Genomic DNA, 27623 nt, shown 5'->3' on the forward strand with positions numbered 1-27623 from the left:
TATCAATTCTTGAATTTGAATTCTTCTCCTGAATTCACTGAATTGGAATGAAGCCCTACAATGTTAGTGATATACACACCCAGAGGGATGCGATAGGGGATGATGGCGAGAAATGGAGTGAGAACTTGGTCTCTTCTAAATTAGACTTCCTCTATTATAAAAAGAAAACAGGTGCAGATCCAGAGTAACTATATCTGGCCTTAAAGAGGTGATGAGATACCCAGGGAGAAGGTTTTGAAATGGATAGACAGTCGATATAACAGAAGAAGACCTCAGAGTAACATGCCATACACACAGAGGAATCCCGGCATACACACAAACAAACACACCACTCTTGTATGCACACACATGCACCCACTTTGAATGTTTTCATCTGATGTTTACAGAAGTCAGACGTCACTCTCCACCTTTCTCTCTCCCTCTCTCCGTCCCACCTGGGACCTTCAACAGGTCATCCCTTGGTGCCCAGTAGAAATTGGGAAGTTCCAATCCCACCCTCTACATACCAGGCACACACACACACACACACACACACACACACACACACACACACACACACACACACACACACACACTCCCAACTAACCGACAATACCCTCCATGCACGTCCTGGTAGATGTGTCAGCTTAGTTTGCAGCCTAACAACGCACACACACTCACACTCACACACTCACTCTCTCCGCATTCTGCTGATGGGGCTGATGAGCCACACTCTGAGTTCCTGTTGATGTGTTTTATAAGGCAGTGCTGTGCTACATTATGCAGGGCTTTGTGAACTAGCGGAGCCGTCTTTAGCCTCTCACAGGGAAGCGTCTAATGAGTCAGAAAGGGGTTGAAGAGAGGTCAGCGCAGTATTTGGACTAAGTTGTTTGATCCATGAATCACAGTTCTTAGTACAGTTTTAGTCCATTATGTCATTATGGTAAGCGCCAATGTCGGCCATCGATACTACTAGGATATTGCATACCCCCAAAGCTGGGACCCAAATTGTCAACTAAGTCCCCGGCCTCCATCAGAAAACGAACAAAAGCAAATATGTAGGAGCCGGTTTTAGCCTGCTATATTAGGGTGAGCTGGTAGAAATAATAGGAGGGCAACTTGGGCGGTAGGTAGCCCAGAGGTTAGAGAAGCGGACTAGTAGCCTGAAGGTATATGTACAGTATATCAGTCATATATCAATTTCTATATTTCTTTTTATCTATCTATCTATCTATCTATCTATCTATCTATCTATCTATCTATCTATCTACAACATCAGTCTCCTGTTTCTCTTGGCAAAAATTCTAACAAATTCATCCATGTCTAAGGTATTTGTTATTAAATTCTCATGGGCCAAGATCACCAAATTCCTCTTTCTTTCATGTAACATGGTGTGGCAACAGGGGGTTAGGAATCATGACATGGGGAAGGAACTCTCACATGATGCTGAAGACACACCAAAGACACACCAGTTACATACAATTTATGCAACACAGGAAAAGCTTCCTTATACTCCTGCAGGTGTTTACACACAGTGGACAGGTCTGTTTCATTTGGACATTTCTTGATCAACATTGTTTTTGCAACAAGAATTACATTTTTCAGACTCTCATCGTCTGCTGCAGTGCAAGCAAGCACATGCAGAGGGCACAAAAAGGTGGATCTAGAAGTGCACTAGATTTGGGTACAAGACTGGATATGGCTGTCATTAGGTCTACATTCTTCTTGGAAAATCTGTTTTCCATTTCTGAAATGGCCCTGTCAAGGATGTTGAGCAGGCATCTTTTCAGAGACTGACAGGGGGTGATGGTGGGATCATCAGAATCTGTATGACCCACAGTTGAGAGCACAACACTTTCACAGAGGTGTTTACTCAATGTTCTCCTTCTCTGGAAGATGTGAATCATCCCCAGCAGGTGCCTGAGAAAGCTCTGTCCAGCAATCATCTTTATGGATGTCTTTTAAGTACTCCAGTAATGCACCAACAACCTCACAAGCAGTACACATATCCACAAACTGAGAATGTAGAATTGCATTCGCTGGTTTCAAGACACCAAGCATCCACACTACGAATTTTCCTATCTCAAGGAAATGATGCCTCTTAATTTTAATTAACTGGCCTGATGCCTCTGTGCACAAATCAACTGTGGTGTCATCATCCTCTGAGATCTCGAGAAGACGGCCTTCATTCTCAACAATGCACCTTGTCACATCATAATGGCTTGTCCAGTGAATTTCAAGCAGTCTTTTGAGACAAGGAGCATCATACTTTTCTGACACATAGTGGTGACAGAAGAAGTTATACAGGGAACTAGAGAGTAGTGTATGGTCACCTACTGTGTAGAGTCACTCACCGCACTCAACCGATTCAATTAATCATCACCAATAACCACACTGAGTTTCTGATTATCTTTTCAACTCTCCTTTACAGCCTTTCATTTTGGGTTACCCCTGGCTCTCCAAGCATAACCCTCACATAAACTGGTCCACTGGGGAGGTTATGGGTTGGGGCGAGGGATGTTCACTCTTCTGCCTTCCATCTGCACCTGCTTCAGTGTCTCCTCGACCTCTGGTCTCTGTACCTCCGGAGCCTCCGGAGCCTACTAGGTCTCCTGTCCCCTCATGCTCCTTGGTTTCATCGGACTTCCCTGATCTTTCTAGTGTTCCCTCCTGTTACCTCGACCTCAAAGAGGTATTCAGTAAAACCTGTGCTACCTCTCTGCCTCCTCATCAGTCCTACGACTGCACTATAGACTTGCTCCCAGGATCTTCTCCTCCCAGAGGGCGTCTCTATTCCTTGTCGGCCCCTGAGAGGGAGGCTATGAAGGAATACATTGACTTTTCCCTTGCTGCCGGTATCATTTGCCCATCCTCTTCTCCTGCTGGTGCTGGTTTCTTCTTCGTCGATGTGACGGTCGCAGCTACACTCCGCCCGGTTCTGTGTTTGTTTCCTGAATGTTGTGCAGTAGGCTCCATATGGTCCATGGTCCGAAGGCTCCGCCCACTTCCTGGTTGATCAATCCATTCCACCAGTCAGCCTAAGCCACATGGACTATAAAAAGCCTACTGAGTCACTGTTCTGGAGCTGTGCTAGCTCACCACCTTGCGTGTATTTGTTCGATTGGCATCTTGTTTAGTGTATTAGTGATTATCCATTTAGGGATATTGGTTGCTGTGTGTGTGTGATTCTGAGGAGGTTTAGATTGAGGAACAGGTAACAGTATTTTACTTTATTATTATTAGTCACTGATTCACATAACTTCACCTTGTCACGTAGTTTGTTAATGTTAGAAACACTAGGGCTAGGGGCGACTGTGGGTTTATGTACTTTTGTTTGAGATTGTTGTTTAGTTAGTGAGGTTTCGGTTTATTGGTATTTACTTTTATTTTAGCTCAGATAGGAGCAGGGACTCACTCTTTTTGGAGTCCAGTTTTCTTTTGTGATCATTGTTTATTTGTTTCTTTGATTTCCCCTGCGCCCATAGGGAATTTGCCTCCTTTTTGTTGTAGTTTGGGGATCTAAAGACATTTCAATTTCCCTGTTAATGAATAACTTTAATTTTACCCACACCATCGGGTTTATGTTGCTTCTCTTTTCCCTAACGAGCTAGGGTCGTAACAGTCGACAAGAAGGATAAGACACTTCGTCACTGCATCAACTACTGGCGCCTGAATGACATTACCATTAAGAACAGGTACCCCCTCCCTCTTATCTCATCACCATTTGAACTTTTACTAGAGGCTAAGATCTTCACTAAGCTCGATCTCCGAAATGCATTTCGTTAGGATAAGGGAGGGGGACGAGTGGAAGACGGCCTTCAATACTCCTAGTGGCCACTATGAATACCTGGTTATGCCTTTTGGACTCACTAATGCTCCAGTTGTGTTCCAGGCTCTGGTGAAAGACGTTCTCCAAGACATGTTGAACCAGTTTGTCTTTATCTACCTGGATGATATCCTCATGTTCTCCCCTGACGAGGAGACTCATGTCCAACACGTCCATCAGGTTCTTCAGCGCCTCCTCGATAACCAGCTCAATAACCAGCTTGTGAAGGTGAACTGCGAGTTCCATGTCCCCACCGTTGCTTTCCTGGGATTCATCATCTCAGGGGACAACATCCAGATGGATCCCGTCAAGGTCAGTGAGGTTGCTGAGTGGCCCACGCCTACCAGTCACAAGCTAGCACTGTTGCCGTTCCGTTGCATGCCCTCACCTCTTCGTCTGTCAGTTTCCAGTGGTCTCCCCAGGCTTTCCGGAGCCTGAGGGAAAGCTTTCCCTCGGCACCGTCCTCTCTATCCCAGATACTCGGCAGCAGTTCATTGTGGAAGTGGATGCCTCGGATGTAGCAATTGGGGCTGTCCTAACGAGAGGACAACAAGCTCCATCCCTGCACCTTCCTCTCCCGGAAACTCTCTCGTGCCAACATTCAAGTACCGGACGGTTGGGCTCACATCTCCTTTCTCTCCTGTCACCCTGGAGTATGGCGGACTCTCTTCGTTGTCAAGCAACGTTTCTGGTGGCCATCCATGGAGAGGTTGGGGAATATGGGGCTGCCTGTCCTGTGTGCACCCGGAACAAGGTCTCCCGATGCCCTGGTCTCCTGCGCCCGCTTCCTGTGCCTCATTGCCCCTGATCTGACATCTCTCTGGACTTTGTCACAGGGTTACCTCGCTCGGAAGGTAACACCACCATTCTGACGGTGGTGGACAGATTTTCTAAAATGGTGCACTTCATCCCCCTGTCTAAATTGCCGTCCGCCAAGAAGACGATGGAGGCACTGTTTCATGTTTTCCGTATACATGGATTCCCTAGAGATGTGGTATCAGATCGGGGGCTGCAATTCATCTCTCGATTCTTGAAGGCGTTCTGCTCTCTTCTCAGTGCCACCGTCAGTCTCTCCTCCGGGTACCACCCCCAGTCCAATGGCCAGAGCGAGCGGCTCAACCAGGAGCTGGAGACCTGCCTACGGTGTCTCATATCCCAGAACTCAGCCACCTGGAGCAAGCACCTCATCTGGGTCTAGGATGCCCACAACACCCTGCAGGGTTCTCCTTCTGCTTCTCTCCCCCTTCCAGTCCATCTATGGTTAGCAGCCCCGCTGTGCCCCACGGACCTGTGATGTCTCGTCCTGTTCCTTAGTTTATGTATGTCTTTGTTTCATGTTATTCATTTATTTTTTCCTGTTTATTTTTGTGTTACTCACCTTGTCTCTCATTTCAGACACTTCGCTACCTGCCCTTGTGTGTTTCCCACCTGTTTGATTGTCTACCCCACCCTGATTGGTTTCACCTGTCCCTCATCATCCTTCCCTGTATTTAATCTGTGTGTTCCCCTGTCTCAGTGCCAGTTCATCTTTGTACCTTTGTGTCGTACGTCCCAACAATTTTCCTAGTGTTAAGTATTCCTGGTTTTTGATCCACGATTGGTTTTCTGACTTTGCCTTTTTGCCTACCCCTTACTGGATTATCTGCCTACTTATTGACTGCCTACCTGTGTACCGAACCCTGCTTTTTGGAATTAAAAACTATTCTTTTGGATTTAAGTTTTTGTCTCCGAGTCGTGCAGTCCTGCGTACTACAGTCATTACAGTGCTGGTGGTCACGCTTTAAGGTTTCTGTTGTTCCACAGAGCCCTAACTCGTTCACACACAGAAACACCACCAATCCTCTTGACATAATATTGGTTCTTTTTAAACTGTGTTTTACCTACCAGCATACAGTCGATGGTTTCCCCTGTTGCCTCTCTGCATTTGTGCTCAGACCAGGGGGCTGCAGCCTGTACATGACTGTGGCTGGATGCCTGCTTCTGTAACCCCCTGTCACGCTTGAGTGCCGCTTTCCAGTTGTTAAAACCATGCGAGGTAAAAACAACATCCCTGTCATTGGCATATTTTTGACAGGGGAAACAAAAGCATGCATCCCACAGAACAGAGTGTTGCAGCCATGGTCGTGTGTGGTACCAGGCAGGATTGAATTATTGTAATATAGCACCGAATGCACGTTTTAGGTAGCTAGCTAATATTGGCTGGAATGGTGCATCACCATTCAAGTCGCTAACCGTGTGAGGTGGGGCTGAGGCAGCCGAGAGAGGGAACTGCTTTGGGGCAGTGCTTGTGGAGGGTACAGGAGCAGTAGCCGGAGCCACTAGCAGCAGCATCGCGAGAGGCAGAGGCAGCACTAGGCTTGCTTCTAGGCTTAAAAAACGATACATTGCACAGCAAGTGTTGTAAGTAGCTTTGAATAAAGTAAATGAATGTAATGTAATGTTGGTCAAACTATGAGCTTTCGCTAGCAGCACAGCATTCATGAACTGAGATAATGGGTAAACTTCATGGGAAAAGTCACCGTGTGGTATCTGTTAGTATGTGGAACAATAGTAATCACCAATTGGGAACTATTCTCTGGGGGTGGGACTTTGGTTAGGGATCTGGCAGACCCAGATCATTCTCCTCAGTCTGTCCTTCTCCCTTCATCGAATAAATTTGAGTTGATGCAAATGGACTGTTGATGGAAATTCGCTAGTAGCTAAATCTGGTGCAAAGCATCTCTCTCTAAGATTACTGTTTTTGTATATGACAAAAATAAGTGTAATAAACAAAAGTTTAACTAACATTTAGAACACTCATTTGTTCCAATCCATACACAAGTTAGAGCAGGTTAAGCGTTTGAGTGTGTGATTTTTCACGAGCAGTGGGATCGTGTGTGAGCTTTTACTTGCTTTGCCATTACCTGTGTGTGTGTGCAATCTGAGCCATCAGAGTTCATAGTTGTCATAGCAACACCCCTCCCCCTTGGCTTGCTCCAAGAGACACTTTGTGCAGCGGACGGGTCTGCTTCAGAGCTCTGTGTCTTTGTGCCTGAACATGACGAGAAGAGGGGGTGGGCAGTGAGCGACTTTAGAGGTGGGCTGTAGGCTGCCCACCCAATCAGAAGTTAGAAACGGTACTGTGTGATTGGGTGGGCAAGACACACATTTGGGTGGGCTGAGCCCACCCCTGCCCATTGCCACCGCCCGCCTTGGTAGGAAGTCACTATCCAAATGTATCCATGGAATTCAGGCGTGAAGAAACAGATGCACGACCACTTCATCGTTTCTAACTGGCTAAAGAAGTCCAACGTTCCACTCCTCCCAATATTTGTGTAAAAAGTCACAATTACCTACATTGGTAACTTCAAAGGGTGGTCAGGGACCCCAGAGATGTGTCATTGTAACCCTGATCGGCAGCATACTTTCATCAAAACAAATGCAGTACATTGACTCCTTGTTTTGCCAGAATTATATATAGCGCATGCCCTCTTATGTTCTCCCATCTCTTTTCCCCATGTCTCTCTCTATTTCCTTTCGTTCTCCACCTCACTAATTGGTGATTGATTCACTTTTCTATCATAACTCAGCTCAACTCTGCTTTTGTCCCTCCCCTCCTATCAACTGTCCATACCCCTCTCTTCTGTGGGTCATTTTCTCTTTAACGAGTGGCGGTACATTTCACTCCCACGCAATAGAGCCTTTCTGTGTAAATAAAACAGAGAGGAGTCAAAAATCAATTGGCCCATTGCCCCAGAAAATGCTAAACAAGCAGTATTGGCAATCTGCATGGTACCGGAGGCCACCCTCCTTAGTGGGCTTTCCTCCTATACATCCCTCCATTCCTCCATCCCTCCATCGCCTCGTCCCCCCTCCACCCCTCCTGCATCCTAGCGTCTGTTCAATGAGCCACTCATGTCCATCATCACCTCCTAAAACATTGCAGCCAAGACAGCAGAAACACACACACACACACACACACACACACGGTAACCAACACACACACACACATGCATACACACACACACACGCACACACACACACACACACACACACACACACACACGCGCACACACTTAAAACACAGGGAAAACCGCCCAGGGGAGGCAGAGGAATTTCTAGTAAAGACACTCCATATTTCATCTGACAGAACTGGCCACACAAAGCCAGCATACTAACGAGGACAGACCAGACGCTTCACCACTTATCATTCTTCACAAACACACAGACAGAACAGGCAGAACACACACACACGTGCACAGACAGACACACACACACACACACACACACACACACACAACCTAGCAATGCTGAACAGCAACGATGGTTTCTAATTGACTGGACGACTGTAGCTGGTTAGCCAAGCCTGTCAGCAAGCTGGCCAGGGCTGGTTAGCCAGATGGCTAGGCTAACGACCTGTGAGATTTTGAGAGTGCAGCCATTTAAAGCTCATTTAACCTCCGTGACAGTAGCAGCCGCTGTGGTGGTCCATTTATCTAGACCCCTAATCACCACGCTATCAGCCAGGACATGTGTAGGTATAAGGTATATGTCATTCGATATGCATGAATAAGTCACACACACAGTACTTACATTTGATCAGTACTTGAATTTTAAAATCAAGTACTCAAGCCCAACCACATTTGACTGCTCTATAGCCATTCAACACATATGGTTTGCCAGACTCATGGGTGCTCTCTATGAGTCTTGGGGAACTAGACTATTTTCTAAAAAATTCAATCAACACTCACATTAGGCATGCACCCATTCATTCATATCACATACACTCATCGAACACTTTATTAGCAACACCTGTACACCTTCTCATGGTGGAGGTGGTGTAATGGTGCGGAGAATGTTTTCTTGGTACACTTTGCGCCCATTAATATCAATCAATCGCTTGAATGCCACAGCCTATTTGAGTATTGTTGCTGACCATGTGCATCCCTTCATGGCCACAATTGACCCATCTTCTAATGGCTACTTCCAGCATGATAATGCACCATGTTACAAAGTAAAAGTCGTCTCAAACTGGTTTCATGAACATGACAATAAGTTCAGTGTTCTTCAGTGGTCTTCCCAGTCACTGGATGTGAATCCAATAGAACACCTTTGGGATGCGGTAAAACGGGAGTTTCATAGCTTGAAAGTGCACAGGAAAAATCTGCAGGAATTGCGTGATGCAATCATGTCATCATGGACCAGAATCTCAAAGAATGTTTCCAACATATTGTGGAATAAATACCATGAAGAACTGAGGCTGTTTTAAGAGCAAAGGGAGGCTCTACCCAGTATTAGTATAGTGTTCCTAATAAAGTGTTCAGTGAGTGTATACATGCCTACACTCACGTTCATTCACCCACATTTGAAGCAACAGTTTCTGGTATCCTACCTGCTTGTGCATCTCAATGTTGAGTCCATATGACATCTCATAGTACTGAGAAAGTAAAGATTGACAAATTATTCTCGTTTACTGGTTTACATTTCACATCTCTAAGGGGAATACATTGCATCTCATTGCAACATGACAGATAAAACTAATATACACACACGCACACACACACACACACACACACACACACACACACACACACACACACACACACACACACACACACACACACGCACACACACACACACAGACAACCGAGAACGTTTGATGATACTCACCATGACATAGTGCCTCTGCATCTCAGTCTTGTCACTCGCCAGTTTCTCACACTCTAGTTTTAGACTGGGGACAGAAGCAGAGAAACTTAATCACACACTATATACTGTATATATTAAACATATTGCACTGATGCCTGGCCATACAGTATACATATCCAAAGAGCACAACTACTGTAAGAAGCACAGAACAGTCCCTAACTCCCTATGCAATCATAACTGGTACCTGGAATTAAATTTTTCTAAATTAAAACACAAAAAAGCATAAATAGAAACATACGTTTCATGTGCTGAATTGTGTTGGTACACAGAGAAATAAAGGGATGAGCAGAGTCAGTGAGGTCAGCCACACACGCAAGTGCCAAAATAGCCCTCCATTTAGTCCCTTTTCTTTAACAGTTGATTGGACAGTACTTGATAGACCAGAGCAATATGGTGGAACCCTAACTAGTCACTTCACCTCTCAATGCTTATGAAGGACAAGAGACAACAAAGGGGACAAAAAAGTAAAGGCGCCTAGTAGTATTGGGACGCATTAATTGTGTGCATCCTCTGGGTTCAGTACATACAGTGCAATGATTGACAAATCAATGTGACAGCCGTAGCCCAAGGTAATGCCATTCAGTCCTTTGGCAATAACCTACAAAATGACGCCCAAATTGACAAAATGAGGTAAATCATTTCAACATGTAAACCATTCTCACTGATACCAATACACAATGTGAGACAATTACATGGAATCGCTTGATCTATTCAGAAACTTTACCACAAAGGAATGCATTTGTTCAGTTTCATTACACTGGATCAATCTTCCATAGCTTGTACTGCATACCAATACACAACCTGTCAGATGTCAAATTAAAGAGCAAATTAAAGAGCGACCCCAGTGAAAAATGTGCCTTTCCAGTTGAAAAGGTATGTTCTGAGAACATGGCCGTGGATTGATTTTGGACCCACAATTCTATGTTTCGTAAATGTACACTATTTAGGCCTTTAATATTGATTTCCTTTAATATGGAAGCTGAAAAGGAAGTGCGGGGCATGTTGACTTTTCCCGGCTACTGTTGGGTACTGTACATTCCTGAGCATATGTTGGGGTGAAAGGTGCCTATGATTTGTATATGGAGAGGTGAAAAGTTACATCCTCTGAGTATGAAAGTAAAAGTTGGGAACAAAGAGGTAATTTGGGAATAAAAAGGCTGCCTACATAGGAGATCCTTGAATTTTTCTCTGCCCTGTGTCATGTGTAGAGTTTCTCTCTCTCTGTGCATATGATTTCGGTTCCTGTCAACTTGGCATAATAATATGTAGTATGCTAGATTGTGACTAACCAAGAAGAACTCAAGTTTGGAGGGTTTTTCCATCGAATCCCGGCGGCGTGTGGGTGACAAAGTGCACAAATAGGAAAGAAGGTAAGAGACACCTTTTTCATAAAACGCCTCCATTAGCTGTTTGTTGCCCCCACTCCGTCGAGACCCTTGTGTGGTGCATTTGACTGAGTGACGATGTCACTCAGTGTATTTAAGGCCATGGAATGAAAAAAGGTTATTAGCACTGTGATATTAAAAGTTCCAAAAGTGCAAAATGTATGTTACCAGTGGGCTGGTGTATATATATATAAACATTAGTCACTGACTTAAGGTAACTAACTATAAGTGAATTGATGCAGGTAGTTGCTGGCTGTTGATTTAAGGTAGCCGAATGTGAGGCTACTAATGAACCAAAGCCGTATGCTTGGATGTTGGCCAGTTTTTTGACTTACGATAATCAACGTCCCTGATTATCAGTGAAACTGATAAAGGAACTTTTGTATAGGTACCTGTTTTTAGTCGTTGACCAGAATACGTGACTTAGATATTGGTGGACTAAATAACCCGTTCAGCCGTTGACCAGAATAACCATTTTAAAAATAAGTAGAGTTATTGGTGGGCTGGACAAACCTGTGCAGGAGGGACAAGACATTCCCGTTTTGTTGGAAATTATCTAATGCATTGCAAATTATAGCATGGATTGATCACCCACTGTTTAAGGTATGTGTGGGGTGTGTGTGGCTGAGTGCTGTTTGAATACAGCCATGAGTCTGTGTGTGTGAGAGAGAGGCTGTGTGTGTGAGAAGGAAGTCGAGTGTGTGTGTGTGTGTTTGTGAGAGAGAGAAGATAGGGAGCGAGCGTGTGTGTGTGTCTCCCTGTTTCTTGCAAAACATCATATCTACCATTTTCCACTTCCTTCAAGCTTAATGATAGTATGTTCTTTAAAATGAATTATTTTCTTTCACTATTACTCTGTATTCAATTGATATGCTTTTGTGGATTATTGAAATAATTGTCATTATAGATGTATTGAAAGGATTGGAGTTATGGACTTGGATGACAATCTCTCATTCATTTGATATTCGTCATTCCTATTCAGCAGTATTGATTCAAAGGCTTTTTATGCAGACATCTACTCTGATGTAGTTATACAGTCAACCTTGAACACATAGAGAATACCCTAGCTGTGGCAATGGATGAAAAGGAATTAGAAGCTTGCTGATTAGACTGCACTCGAACATGGATAGAAGCAGACCAACAGAAGGCAACAGCCCAACCCCTGACAGAAGAGCTGAGAAACATTTTGGATCTACTCATTCATAAACACCTTGCTAAGGCTGAGGAGGTCCGGACACAGTTGGATGCAGTACATACTATAAGAAGATCAAATCGAAACAGAAGATCACTTGACAGACACCAAGGAACCTGGGGATCAACACAAAGGATCCCAGAAGAAAATAAGGAGGAAGCAATAATAGCCCCACTCTTGATGATGCCAAGTGCCAATGGGCCACAAGCAAAGTATGTGCCATGGTCAAGTGGAGACATGGAACAAATCTACTCTAAGCTTTCCAGGCTTACAAGTGGTGCAAGGGCCTGGATAGGAGCTTTCGAGTCAAAAACTTGTCATCTGACTTTAGTCATTGGAGATTAAACAAATGTGGACCTGATGCGTAGGCCATAGGATGAAGGAAATTTTTGGATTGGCCAAAATAGGACACTTGGCTACAGCAGGAAAACATGAGACGGTGCCATTCAACACTCATCGCCCCACCCTATGGGAGGCCTTGAAAAAACTGTACCCGACTCATACAGACCTGTCAAAACTGATGGTAACTAAACTGAAAGAAGGGCAAGAACCAGAAGACTATCTGAACAGACTAGCTGACCTGTGGGAAGAACAGATGGGAGACTAATCATGGGAGACTAACATCTCAACTAAAGCATTGTTTTGGCAGATAGTCTTGACGGGTCTGCCCACTCCAGTCAAGAATCGCCTTGAAGAAGAATTGAACCTGGCTGATGGAGAATGGTCAAAGCAGAGAGCTATGCTTATCCACCACACTAGGAAATATACTGAAAGAAAGAAAAAAGAAAGAGAAGAAGGGGACAAACTCAAGAAGAAAATGATGCCTCTACAGTTTGCAGAGATGGAAAAAGACAGAAAAAGGCCACTCTTGGACTCTTGGAGATGCAACCACGTTATATGTGTCGCATGATGTAAATTTGTTGTTAAGTAGTAGGAAATCATCTATTACCCAGAGAAGGTTAAGTGGCTATGAGGTCCTGCTGTCCAGACCTGAGTTGACCATTACTAGATGCACAATAGTCAACCTGGCTGAACTACTGCTCACGGCAGATGATGGAACTACCCATCGATGCAAGGAAGTAGTGCACATGGAATCGCAAGCCCGACCTGACCTGCATCACAATCCCCTGCCTAACCCTGAAAGAACATTTTTTGTTGATGGCTCAGCCTCAAGATATCTGGACACTGGCCAGCGTAGAGCCGGCTATGCTGTCATTAAAATGACGTCTAAGGACACTTACGAAGTGAGGGAGGGATTTGCATTACCACCACACTATAGTGCTGAAATGGCGGAATTGGTTGCACTCCAACGTGCATGTACACTGGGGAAGGGTAAACGAGTGACGATCTATTGTGACTCAGCTTATGTCTGTGGAGTTGTGTGTAGTTGGGCAGGGATATGGGCCTCGAGGGACTACCTGACTGCAGCAGGATACTCCTATCAAAAATGCCCAATTAGTAAGAGAATTGTTGGAGGCACTGAAATTACCCACAGCATTGGCAGTGGTGAAGTGTGCTGCTCACACTAAGGGCGCTGATGTGGCATCCATTGGAAATAGGTATGCTGATATCGCCACAAAAGCAGATGCTGAAAGTCCGTTTGTGCCCACAGAAAACTTCTGCCCAATAATTGAGACTTAAGACATTCCATTGACTGAACTCTTGGAAACACAGGAAGCAACTTCTCTGCGGGTGGTTGCTCTGGGTTCAATGGGGCTTGCTGAAAGCGGGACCCCGAAATGGGCCTTTGGAGACAGGCAAGTACAGGAAAAATTGTGGTCTAATTGGTCTAATTGGCTCCAAGTGGTCTAATTCCTAGTCTCTGCAGAGCGGCTCACGGTGTGTGTCACTCTGCTAGGGGGGTTATGATGGAGAAATTATGTGCTGATTGGTTTATGCCCCAGGTCACAGACCATGTGCAAAATTTAATTTACAAATGCCAAATTTGTCAAGAGAACAATGTCAAAAAAGGAATTCCCACCAAACCTGGAAAAATGCCACCTCCAATCAGTCCATTTTCATACCTTTGTATGGATTATATTGACATGTGTCAACGAAACCAAGGCAAATGTTATTGCCTCGTCATTATCGATTGATTGTCTCGATGCGTGGAAGCGTTTCCGACAGCCCACACAGACACCAAGTCCGTCGTCAAAACCTTGGTGAGGGAAATTTTCTGCAGATTTGGCATTTGCCAACACCTGTCCAGTGACAACTGTGTTCATTTTACAGCAACCATGATCAAAGAAGTTTGTAATATTCCAGAAATCAATCAGAAATTCAGTACAGCTCACCACCCGCAATCGGCTGGTTTGTTTGAGAGATGTAACGGAATTCTGAAACAGAAATTGGCCAAAACATGCAAAGAGACAGGACAGGATTGGGTTACTTGTTTACCGTTAGCTCTTATGGCTATGAGGAACAGTAGAAGTAGAGAAACTCATTTAAAAGATGGATGAGTATTTGAAAGGTCTAAGCTGTGAGATCTGTGTATTCACAGGTACAACAGGCGCAAGGTCCACCAGCAGAGCACCAGGAGAAACAGGTGTTCCCCGGAGACCTGGTGTATGTGAAGGTGTTCAAATGGAAATGAAAGGAACCTCGGCAGAGGGGCCCATTCAGGGTGATCCTAAGCATCCCCACAGCAGGTGGAAGGTGAAGGTGAAGGAAGTGGGTCCATGGATTCACCTGAACCACTGCCACAAGGTGAAAGGCACCAAAGGTGGGACCACAGATGGCTCTTGTGGCTGATAGTAGTAGGTCTGACAATAGCAACAATTACATTGATAGGAGACCAAACTACACCCCTACCCCGCCACATACAACTGACCAAGACTGAGACTGACTTTACTGAATACACACCCATACGACAGAAAAGAGATACAGACTGGAAGGCTTTTGGTTTTGATGCCTCTGTATTAAATATTGCAGATCCATAGGCAAGTCAAAATATGTGGTATCAACAGCTGACACATTACGTAAGAACAGCAAGTAATAATGGTTGTCCATGCATAGTGAGAGTTCCGTTCCCCAGTTCATGGCCTGCAATTACAGAAACCATACCCATATCTGTTGACCCTGAATGTCAATACAATGCAATATCATGGCTATATTATCACCAGCGTAGAGAACATGACCCTTCGTTAGCCTCCTCAGTACGTTCATTCAAGCCCTCACGGAAGTGTGATTGGCTGAGAAACATACATGGATCTATCTGATATACCTACTATGGCAAATAAGTTACCTGATGCAATTGGGATGAAATCGATAAAAGTGCCAAATTGTTATTGTTCCAAAACGAACAGGCAAAGATAACGCAGGTGAGATGTTTTTAGGGATATATGAGTGCAAGCACTATACGATGCAATTTCACATAACCAAAGGTGGTATGGCAAATAGGGAATATGAAGTAAAGTTTACAACCCAAGAGTGTCGTATTGTAAGCCTAAAGGTAACAAATAGCACACTACCTGCAAATGTGTCATTAGCTAATTTTAAAGATAATTGGTAGGTTTGCAGGGATAACGCATACTTATATTTACCTCATAGATGGACTGGGTGTTACTATATGGCAATATTGAGACTTCCCTATGACGTTGTGACAGTACAACAAGGATTAGAACCTAGTCACACTCATGGAGGTCAAAGGAAGAGAGCAATGGCCGAATTTACTACAATTGAATCATACCATTTGAGGATATCCATCAGGGAAAAATGGGGCCTTGGTTTATTCCTGTGGTACGAAGTGACATTTTTAGCCGATCACATAGATAACATCACATATACCATACAGGGTTTTGCTAAGGAAACGATCAAAGAATTTTCTGTCAAAAACTGACAGGGGTCATAGGTTAACTCTATTAAAACATGAAATGGCTCTTGACTATATTTTGGCGAAACAAGGGGGGTTATGCAATACGTTAAATTTGACAGGTGAAGCCTGTTACACATTAATACCTGACAACATATTCTACTGACAATATGACCAACGTGATTACAGCCCTAGAACACATAAGGGACGCATTTGGTCCATCAAAAGATGCAGGATCTTCCGCAACCAAATGGTTAACCGATAAACTTGCACCCTGGGGAGCAATGTTAGTCCAGATGTTGGTGCCTCTGTCATGAGATTAGATTAGATTAGATTAGATTAGGTTAGATTCAACTTTATTGTCATTGTGCAGAGTACAAGTACAGAGACAACGATAATATTAAGAATAATGTTTTGCTTCTGCACCATGATGTTGACTTGTGTGAAGGCTATGCTACTAAAATGGGTAGGAAACGTAATGCCAGGGGAAGGTGGTGTGACAATGCCATTATTATCAGTAGAAAGTCCTGAGGATGACGGTGACTTTGACTTAGTTCATAAAACTAACTGTATGATAGAAGACTACATGTTTGAAAACAACAACAAAGATATTCAGTGAGTAAATTCCTGACTCATCAATAGGCCATCATCTACCACTCAGGAACCAGGTGAATAGCACGTCCTGAAGTGCGCCTCTTCTATAGGTTTATTCACAAGACACCATAAAATGATATATGCTGATATAGGGCTTACTGACATAGACATACATGTAGTTGAATTACACCTAGTTGAACTACAAAACTGACAATAGGTGAATGAGTCATCGAAGGGAGCGTGCGCATTGACGCTCCTGAGATGCAACTCCACAATAGGTTTTCCCTAAGTAAGGTAAATCCACAAACATAAGTATAGGGAAGATTTTGGGGGAAGGAACTTATTCAGGAACTGAATAAAAGATTAAATGTTTAACTGTGATGCAACCACATTTAAGGAGCCTTAAGTTCCTGTTTATCATGATATTAAAACAGTGAGATTTGAAATGTATGTGATGAATGATTAAATAATAGTAAAGAAATTAAAGAAAGTGCCCGATTGCAGACTAAAATGTGTGGTTGCTCAGGATTGGCTGGTTGGTATGAGAACCACAGGGGAAACGCAGGGGAATTTTCCTGGCAAACAATCAAAGTGTTTATGTAACGTCTCGTCCTGTTCCTTAGTTTATGTTTGTCTTTGTTTCATGTTATTCATTTATTGTTTTCTGTTTATTTTTGTGTTACTCACCTTGTCTCTCATTTCAGACACTTCGCTACCTGCCCTTGTGTGTTTCCCGCCTGTGCAATTGTCTACCCCGCCCTGATTGGTTTCACCTGTCCCTCATCATCTTTCCCGGTGTATTTAGTCTGTGTGTTCCCCTGTCTGTGCCAGTTCGTCTTTGTACCTTTGTGTCATATGTCCCAGCAATTTTCCTAGTGTTAAGTATTTCTGGTTTTTGATCCACGATTGGTTTTCTAGCTTTGCCTTTTTGCCTACCCCTTACTGGATTATCTGCCTACTCATTGACTGCCTACATGTGTACCGAATCCTGCTTTTTGGAATTAAAGACTATTCTTTTGGATTTAAGTTGTCTCCAAGATGTGCAGTTGAGTCCTCTGCCTGCGTACTACAGTCATTACAGTTTAGAAAGGCATAGGTTTTTCGTCCCTCCCTGCAATCATGTTAATTACTTATATCTTTATGTGATAATCAAATTACTTACGTATATTTTTGCGTGGTCTTCTCATGATATTTATCTAGAAGTGCCTTTAGTTATTCAAAGGAGATCAATGATGTATTGTTTGTTGGGAGTACTCCCCTTTTTGAAGGTTTTGAACACAACGTAGGTTATGTTACGAGACTAGTAAGTCTCGAAGGGGGGAATGTCGAAGATTGTGGTAATTGATCATCTGATTATTAATGCTATATTCATACTTTCAATTAATAATAGGATATATTGGATACTGATCATTTGACCTTTATACATACATATGTATAGTGAAATTTTGACTTGAGACTCTTGACTTTTCCTGGCTACTGTTGTTGCAATAACACATTCCTGAGCATATGTAGGGGTGAAAGGTACCTATGATTTGTATATGGAGAGGTGAAAAGTTACATCCTCTGAGTATATGGAGAGGCAAAAGGTGACATCTGGTTTAAAGATTGAGAGGGTAAAAGTTGGGAACAAAGAGGTGATTTGGGAATAAAAAGGCTGTCTACAGAGGAGATCTTTGAATTTTTCTCTGCCCTGTGTCGTGTGTAGAGTATCTCTCTCTCTGTGCATATGATTTTGGTGTATTGAAAAGTTCCTGTCAACTTGGCATAATAATTGAGTTCAAAATTAACTTTGGTTTCTTGATTACAGAATATGTAGTATGCTAGATTGTGACTAACCAAGAAGAACTCAAGTTTGGAGGGTTTTTCCTCCACATCAGGCAAACTTCAGTTAAACTGGTAGAGTAACAACCAGGGTAGGCAAGCTTCAGTTCAAATGGTACAGTAACACCCAAAGCAGACATTAAATCATTTGCCGGTTGAGTGGGATTGTGTTGTCTTGTGAAGGGACAGATAATGTGAGTTCATGGCAGCACAATAATATTTAAGGTATTTGGAAATGCGGTGAACTATGAGGTAACCATAAGCTGTTTGATTTACCTCCACAAGTATGAGCAAGCCCCATTTGGCTCAGTGAAAGGTCACACAAACTATCCCCTAAATGTTATGCAGCATTAATGCGATCTTTGAAAAGCTGAACTTATGACAAAGTTATTTGCGTAGAGCTTCTTATTGGTTATTTATTTTCTTCGAGTCGAAAAGTCGTTTCCTAAAGCAGTAACTTTTTTTTGCTGCTGGAGTTCCTCTTTTATTATTTCTAATTGTTCTTTCTTTGTGACAGACATACACTGGTGAACCTGATTTGAACTAATTAGAGCCCAAAATATCTACCTGTTTGTCAGAAATGACCAGCTGCCAGTGGCATTTCATGTACTTAAGATCTGCAATCCTACAACACAGTAAGTACTTCTGAATCTATCTATTCTTCTGAATCTACAGTATATATTCTCAATCATCTTTTTCAAAACTGTAGATTTCTCAAAGGAGAAATTGGACAGCACCAGCTAACATACCAGACAACATCGCACCGCAACAGAAATCAGGTTTGAATGCCAACTAATTCATACAAACCGATTGGATGCCAGACCGGGCAAATGTTTAATCTCAAACTGATTGGATGATATTCACTTGAGGTGACTCCTCACAAGCTGGCCAGCAGAGTAATCACTGGTCTCATCTACTGACGGTTCTGCCTCATGCAATGCATTCACGCTTCATCGCATTGGGTAAAGAGCATTTCACGGCACTTGCACTAGAAGAGTGAGGAATACAGGGGGAGGATTTACCTGTAGGAAGTATTTACCCATGGTACTTGAACTAACGCTTTACCCATCACTTATTGCAGAGCCACCTGGAGAGAAATTCATTTGTTCTCCCAATTTCTTTCTCTCCCTCTATTATTTGGGTGAGTCAAATACCTCCTCACACGACCGTTTCCCACCCTCAATCCCCCCCAAAATGTTTAATTTAGTTGGGTTCAATTTAGTGTCTTCCCACAGCTGCTGTGTCTTATGTTTATGAATCTGATATGAAAGACTAAAGGCTCAATCTAATGTGGTTTTACCAGCCCAAGGTGGAGCTCGAGCCCCAATTTCAGATGTTACACACATTAGTGAACTGTGTCTCTTATGGAAATTAAATGTTTTTCCATGTAAAAATCTAAATTGAAAGATGGTAAGCATTCACTCAAGAAAAAAACCCTCCTCTATGCAGTCCTATGGACAGAGGGAGTCGGAGACTTTGTCATGTATTGAAATAAAAATGACCCCACCAAGACACAGTTTGCGATAAAATCCTTCTTTCACTGACTGATGGTTCATCATGTGATTGCTCCATTTGACGGGCAACAAGCTAGCCAAATGTGCCTTGCATAATAAATAAAAGCACTTTTCAAGTACTCGAGGGGTATACTTTGAAGCGAGCTAAGGGAGCTAATTCCCATGACTTGCTATTAAATTATTTTGCAAGAGAAATTTGGCAAGCTTGATCCCCATCAAAGGGGACAACCACCCGACGAAACATCAGTCAGTGAAAGACGGATTTGATTACAAACTGTCTTGGCGGGGTCATTCTTATTTTAACTGCATACAGGAGGATGTTATTTGGCTAGATGTGCCTATAGTGAATGAGTGTGATGTTTAAATATCATACTTCAAAACTAGATTTATCCTTTTTTTTAAAGATATTACAAATCCTACTGGATAAACTATAAAAAAAAAAACTAACCCTAACCCTTAATTTGACAGAAAATTACTGCAATATTTTACTCTTAGAAAATGCCAGCAAAAGTACAGAAATACACCTTTAGATACATCTAAAACATTCCTATTAAATGAACAACAATAACCAATACTAACAACTAAATCACATTTGCTGTTTATTTAAGACAATTCGACCTGTTTAAATAGTCGCACATTTAGTTTTTCATGGAAAACAACAACACTGCTCCCACCTGTTGTAAGGGGATTGTGTGTAATGGGGAATTTCTGTTATTTGTGTTGCATTATCTCCCTAACCAATATACCTGTGATGTTGTTTTTTGTTTGATTCTTACTGTATTACACCTGTGCTCATGTTAATGCATGTTTTTTGTTGAGGTGGTCAGCCCTCTACCCATTATCATGAAGTGTATGCACATCTATTGGTGGGGCCCTCCACTTTTAAATCTTTGAAATTGCTGCAGAAGGTCATACATATCTGAATAGTGTCAGTGTCTTGAAGTGTTAGCAAGCCATCTATTGGTGGAGCCAGATCAAAAAAGTGAACTCTCTATAACAGCTTAAGTGTTAAACCAAAATAAAGACCACTTCCCAGTAGGGAATCGTAATAACTATATTAAGTTTAAACATGTACACAATGAGTTCTGTGAAATTACATAGAATCATCCATTACATAAATGTTTATGCTGTCTAATTGCAGTGAATTCCTATGTGAAATCAGAGTCAATACCAGTAAATGAACGAGAATTAACCTTATTTAACTACTGAACATTATTTTTTACTTACAGGTTTTCCATGTAATTGCATTTATGGTATTGTACCATAATTTTACTGCAATCTACTGGTAACTCTGCTGCCAACCATTTTGCAGTTATTTTTGTTAAATCAAGGGTTCCACTACACAGCTTTCACTAATCCAGTCATAGTAGAGTTTATCTGCACCAATAGAAATAATACATGGAAATCCAGTCATGTACAAGGAGAGAATGAGATATTAAACATATTTGAACATCTGTACCTGTGATACTGTGCCTGGAGGAACTGGAACTCCTCCTTGATGCGGTCACAGGACTCTGTGATGGTGAACTTGAACGGCTGAGCAGGCTGGTGGGGTCCCTGGTAGCAAGATGGCACCAAACAAAACAATGATAACCTCTGATAAGTGCACATCAAGTACATCGCTTTTTAAGTGAATTGCAATTCGCTTGTCCCAATTCAAATACATTCTGTATAACTGCTCCATCTGCATGATCTGGTTTGATGCACACAATAAAATAGTCCCATATCGCATTTATGTGTTCTTGTGTGATTGTAGATAACATTATTTTGTCTGGGTGTTCATGAAAGATGAGCACCCAAGCTATATCGGTGTAATATCATCAAACCACACAACAACGTTAAACAAGTCATTGGATAAGTAAGGCGCTTATGTGAAACTGACACTATTTGGCTCCATCGGGGAGAGAATTGACCCGTGGAAATAACTCCGATAGCGAGGGGGTCCGCTAATTCACTCTTAGTGTCTCTCATTTCCACTCTTCTATTCCCCCAGTCACACTTTCGTTCTCTATTTCTCTCTCACACACACTCTCTCTTTCTTTCACACACACACACACACACACACACACACACACACACACACACACACACACACACACACACACACACACACACACACACACACACACACACACACACACACACTTCACAATGACTGCGATTGTCCGGGCGCGCGACGGCACGGAAAACTGATCCAAACTGAGGTGGCATCACACGCACGGCGATGTCGGGCTTTGTTGTTGTCACATACTTACCGGATGCCGTGCCTGGGGGTACATCTTGCTCAGATCTCGAATCATTAAAATGGATTGTAAAGTTCATCCACCGAAACACAAAAAAAGGTAAAAGCACCAAAAAGAAACCAGATCTGTCCCGTGTGCGTCTGTCTGTCAGCAGCCAGATAACGGGCTAAGTGCCGTTTCCTCTGATTACCATGGAGAAATGTCAAAATCTTTGGTGTGATGACATTATATTTCACTCAGAAGTCCATTCACTGCAGGTGCTTATCTTCTTTCTGTTTTCCCTGCACAAGGGCAACAATGTCATCTGTTGTGCTGTACAATCCCGTGTGGTTCAGACCTAAGACATCTCTGTCGGTTCAATAACACATCCTCTCTCACCAGGTAGCCTTACCTAAAATGATTACTTTCGGCACCTTACATCTTCATTATGCTCCATGTCTTGTTTTCATCTTCTGTTCAATGGTATCTGGTAAAACTGTCTTTCAGCCCGTAGTAGAATAACTGGTTGTGTGTGTAGCCTTTGGAGCACCCTATCCAAATCGGTAAGAGGTTATTTCCGAAGGTTTAAAATCCCGTTCATATCCCGGTCCGCCACCGACAATCACCTTGTATGAGACCAAATTTAGAAGCAACCAGTCGTAAAGGAGTAATTATATATTCATAACAACGAAACGCACTACTCTCTCATGTCTCTGGGATGTGTAGTTCCAATCCACATAACAGACGATAACAATAAGTAGATGTATACCGTTCATAAGAACTACAATTTCATGTCTCCACGTATTTCAGAGCAGAGGTCGGGCGGATCAGAGGAGGAGCAATAATTAAAGAGAGCCAATCGTATTAGTAAAGAGAACGGTGCGCGCCTCTTTCTAGTGTCAATCATCTGCATCTTATCCAATCAGCTCCAACAGGAGGAGATTATTCCAGGCTCCCCACGTGGGTACTTAATTCACTGTTAGAATGTGTCCAATGGTCGTTGGATGGTCCACTCCACCCAGGTAAGGAACGCCCTGTAGGATGACGTTGTCTGTAGGTACTAGTGGACAAGGGAATTCGTTCAGTTGTCAATCAAAATAACGTGGTTTCTAGTTGCATAGCGGTAGTGAAAACGTCAGGTAAGTCATGTAAACATCCAGAATAGCTGTTAATTGCTGCTGAATGCTGTAGGTCTATGCAGGGTGTCATCATGTTGTCCCTGGGGCCACGTGTCTTCTTTTTATAAGTGGGTAATTTGAAATCATCTCGGGCCACATGACAAACACAAACAAACACTGTTTTATTAACCATACAATCAATCCACTCAAATGTTGGAATGTGGTCATTTTTGCCCACATCACTGACACCCCTGGGGGTGAATGTGCACTTGCTGCCAGATGCAGGATGATTTATAAGTCTGGTGAATGAATTTATGCACACTGGATATATCTGGTGCATGTGAGTTACAGTATGTATCTTGTGCCCACTGACTTGGATCTTGTGCCAGGCTTTGCTATCTTGTTGGCAGAAGATGCATTAGTCCTTCCCACGAGCTGGCAAGGGTGGGCACGAGGTGGTGAAGCATGCAAGCAAGTAAAAAAAATAAAATGTTCTAGGGTTGTACTCTACTGATGGGATTGTATGCAGTGTTTTTGTGTTAAATACTGCAATTTGGCCAAAACGTAGGCCTACAAAACTTCACTTAGAGGTCTAGAAAATGTTGTTATGAAAGTATGCCTTTAATTATAGCCCAGAATTTTTTATTATTATTGTGCACCATGGTTTTTGAAAGTGGTGGCCAGTATGGCTGTGACGGACACATTTTGGGTAGTTGGTGACGTTGGAGAGGAGAGGAAGTGAGTTTATGCTATTACACCACCCTTAAAGGGGCAATCTGGGATTGGTATCTGGGATTGGCACACCCATTTTACATTAATGATATGCCATTGATTCTTGGAGAATATAATTTATAATAGCAAAGCGCAGCCACGCCCACTTAGCAATTCACTTCCTTGTTAGCATTCATTTAGTTATGTTTGAAGGGTGAAAAATCTATGTTGACAAAAATCGCTGGACGGATTGCTCTCGATTAAAAAGCGGCACAAAGTCCTACCCTTTTTGTGCCCACCACGTTTTCCTTCATGATTTATGATCGCCAAAACTTTTTCTATGACCCTCAAACCTCATTTATAGAACACTAAGGGAAAACGTTAGTCATATTTCAACACTGCTGCTGGATTTAACACACTGTGCTGACAAGTATATGAAATAAAAGAAGTATATGCAATAAAAGAAGATAAAGTGACCTATACGCAGGTGTTACTACTTTACTGATTTGAAATCTTTTTACATAAATGCTCTGAAATGGAGGCAACCTCTGAAAATGAACACTGAGATCGGATGTCATGTCTGATCTCCCAAACAACATACAATTTGTAAACATAGGTGAAATATAGGATGCAGCATAATGATTTAAAGCCAAGTGGGTATCTTTAGTAAAATTTTACTTTAAAAATTAAACTTTCATGAATAGGTAAGAGAAGCTCAGAGCAACCGTCATGAATAGTCAACAAGGCTGCCGAGACAATTAAAATGAGAGCAGTCTGCGAGGAGGATAGCGGTGAACTTGTCAATGTCAGTGCCAAAGTTTCAGAACTAAATGCAACTTATGCAAATTGTATGTTATTTTTCATCATTTTGAAACTTTCTTTGTTTCCAAAAACACAAGATATCCTCAGATAATGCATATACATTGAGAGAAGAGTACATTGAGAGATGAAATATAATGAAATGTGAAATTAATTTCAGACCTTGATCTGTCTTACCCCATCAAAACCCAAAACATAAGCCCGTTTCACTGGATTGTTTGTGAACAATGTAATTGTAAACAAACACTGTATAGCTTCAAAACATAGTTAACACTATCATTTTGATCTCATGGATGGTCAGTCCTTGCATCATGAGCTCCATCTATGAATTTGAGAGTGGTTCCATTTCTCCAGCCCCATCCCTCAGCTGTTGGGGATGGGTGATCGCTTTGTTTGTCTGAATACCAGATTGGCCCTTTCAGTCAGGCATTATTCCAATTATTTACCCTTCTTTCCAAAGTGTATGGTTGTGTACTTGTTCATGCACTCATGCATTTAAAAGCATTCACATGGTGGAAGCATTGGTTAGAGGGAGTTTTCGCCATATTTCTTACACTTTACACGTGTCCTCACCTTTTCAAGCCATGAAAGGAAGTGAGCGAATGGACACATTGAGGAGAAGGCTGGAAAAGGCTAGCATTCAGAGCTCTGTGGCCACTTGAATTCAGCCTATAGGCTAGCATTTGGAGCTGTGTGGCCACTTGAATGTGGCACACAGCCCCCTCTGCTGGAGGTAGCATTCTTAACTGCACTCATGATAGTGTCAGTGATGTAGTGGAGTGTACAAAGTTTACACACTTTTTGGGGGGTAAATGTTTGTTTATCCACCTTTTATGAAAGATAGCGCATTTTAACATTAGTATTTACATTCGTCATTTGAACCAGAGAAAGAGCCTATCTTGAATCTGTTATTGTGGTTTCATTCCAGATTAATAGTGGATTTACTCACACACACACACACAAATACATTAATACAATATATAAACTATGCAATATACTATGACTTCACAAACACACAGATACACAAACATATCTTCTCACCCACTCAACCCCCCCATATCTCTCTTTCTCACTCACTCACTCACTCACTCACTCACTCACTCACTCACTCACACACACACACACACACACACACACTACATGAATACAATATATATACAACGCAATATACTATGTATTCACAAACACACAGATACACAAACATATCTTCTTATATACTCCACTGCCCCATATTTCTCTTTTTCTCTTTCTCTTTCTTTCTCTCTCTTTATCTCTCATATACACACACACACACACACACACACACACACACACACACACACACACACAAACATAAACACACACACACACACACACACACACACACACACACACACACACCAGGGCTAATATCCCTAGTAAAGACAGAGACAGGTAGGCACAGGGCTTTAAGTGACCTGCTGTCACGGTGTGTGATTCCATTCCGGCTCGGAGAGGTAATATCACACCCCGGCCCCCCCCGGGGTTCTGGGGGGGGGGGAGGTGTGGAAGGAATAAACAGATTTATTTGCCTGCTCCACTTTCTGATTATTTTGCCCCTTTCTTTTGTTCCAGACCTTATGAAACCCAAATGTCAAGTGAGACGAGAGCCTTATATCAGTGCCTGTCAATCACGGCCCCGGTGCTCCCGAGCCCTGACGCCGGATTATTGGCTTCTCCACGAGGGCCGCCTCTCCCCGCCACACCGCATAGACGACTCACAGGCAGGTTTTAGGTGGTTTTTTTACTGGTGAACTTCATTTGGTGGCTGATGCGGGGGAGATTGCAGGTTTTCATGGGGAGGAGGGAAGAGGCTTATCTTGGGGAGGCATTAGATGAGCTGGGGAGGTGGGTGGGTGGGGGGGGGGGGGTATGGGGGTTCACAGCGCTGATCTCCCATGACTCCTGACCAGCTATCAGCACCCTTACACGTCTTCTAATCTCAGACACACCCACCGCAACTACCTCTTCCTCACACACAGCGCTCTCTCAATAGACACACTCTTTCTTGCACGCTCTCACACGCTCATGCTTCCATGCATTTGCGCTCACAAACACACACATTATAGCTCCCTCTTTTTCACACACGTTTTTGAACAGACACACACACAAACACACACACGCTGTGGTCCAATAACTGAACATGCAGTCTAGTCAGAACTATACCTGCCAACACCTGGAGGTTTCTCCCTCCAAGGGACGCTGCACTATCCAGTCTGATTACCAGTTTGATAACCAGTCTGATAATGCCTAGCTGGAATACATGTCTGCACACCCAGTAGCTAAGACTCTTGCACAATGTGATCGTCAGTATCTGGGTTTGGCTGAGGTCTTTTTGAGTTTTCTCAAGATGCAACCAGGAACATTTGGGAGTTTACAAATCCAGCCAATCAGACCCCTGCGTACATTAGCCTGAACCTCTGATCTTTGAAATCTCTCCTTATTACAGCGACTCGGGCCCTAATCCCTGATGGTTGCCCCTTTAACACGTAACTAATCCCACACGCCGGCCCCGTTATCAGGGAGATAAACAGCCTGCTCAGACATGGGGAGAGAGGCGGAGGCACAACAGCAGTGGATTTACCTCAGAACAGCCAGGTTAATCCTACCCCGTACTCACAGAGAAAGAGGGGATGGTGTGTGTGTGTGTGTGTGTGTGTGTGTGTGTGTGTGTGTGTGTGTGTGTGTGTGTGTGTGTGTGTGTGTGTATGTGAAGTGACAGTAATAGATCTACCCATCAGGGTAATGACCTAGCATTACATTAGCATCTGGAGCTCAAAGTCACTCAGCCACTCTAAATGGAGCTTACAAATGGCCGCCATTTCTTTATTAGATTATAAATAACAACCTCAGCTAGCATGCTCCTACTAGATGAGAAATACAGATGGAGACACAGTGTTAGCAAGTGCCAAGGGAGATACATGC

General features: G+C 42.9%; 1 protein-coding gene across 1 annotated transcript in view; it reads right to left on the minus strand.

Annotated features, from left to right (window-relative positions):
- The window catches only part of LOC310806908 (transducin-like enhancer protein 4), a gene marked incomplete at its 5' end in the record, with an annotated part of 54195 nt that extends 32085 nt beyond the window's left edge, over positions 1 to 22110 (minus strand). Inside the window, 4 exons of the mRNA XM_083673191.1 lie at positions 9177 to 9221; positions 9455 to 9518; positions 21270 to 21367; positions 22066 to 22110. Coding sequence (XP_083529317.1) covers positions 9177 to 9221; positions 9455 to 9518; positions 21270 to 21367; positions 22066 to 22110 — 252 coding nt within the window. The remainder of the gene's footprint in view (positions 1 to 9176; positions 9222 to 9454; positions 9519 to 21269; positions 21368 to 22065) is intronic.
- Between the last annotated feature and the right edge of the window lie 5513 nt (positions 22111 to 27623).

The sequence above is a fragment of the Argentina silus genome (genome assembly GCF_951799395.1).
Source record: "Argentina silus genome assembly, chromosome: 7".
NCBI classification, from domain to species: domain Eukaryota; kingdom Metazoa; phylum Chordata; class Actinopteri; order Argentiniformes; family Argentinidae; genus Argentina; species Argentina silus.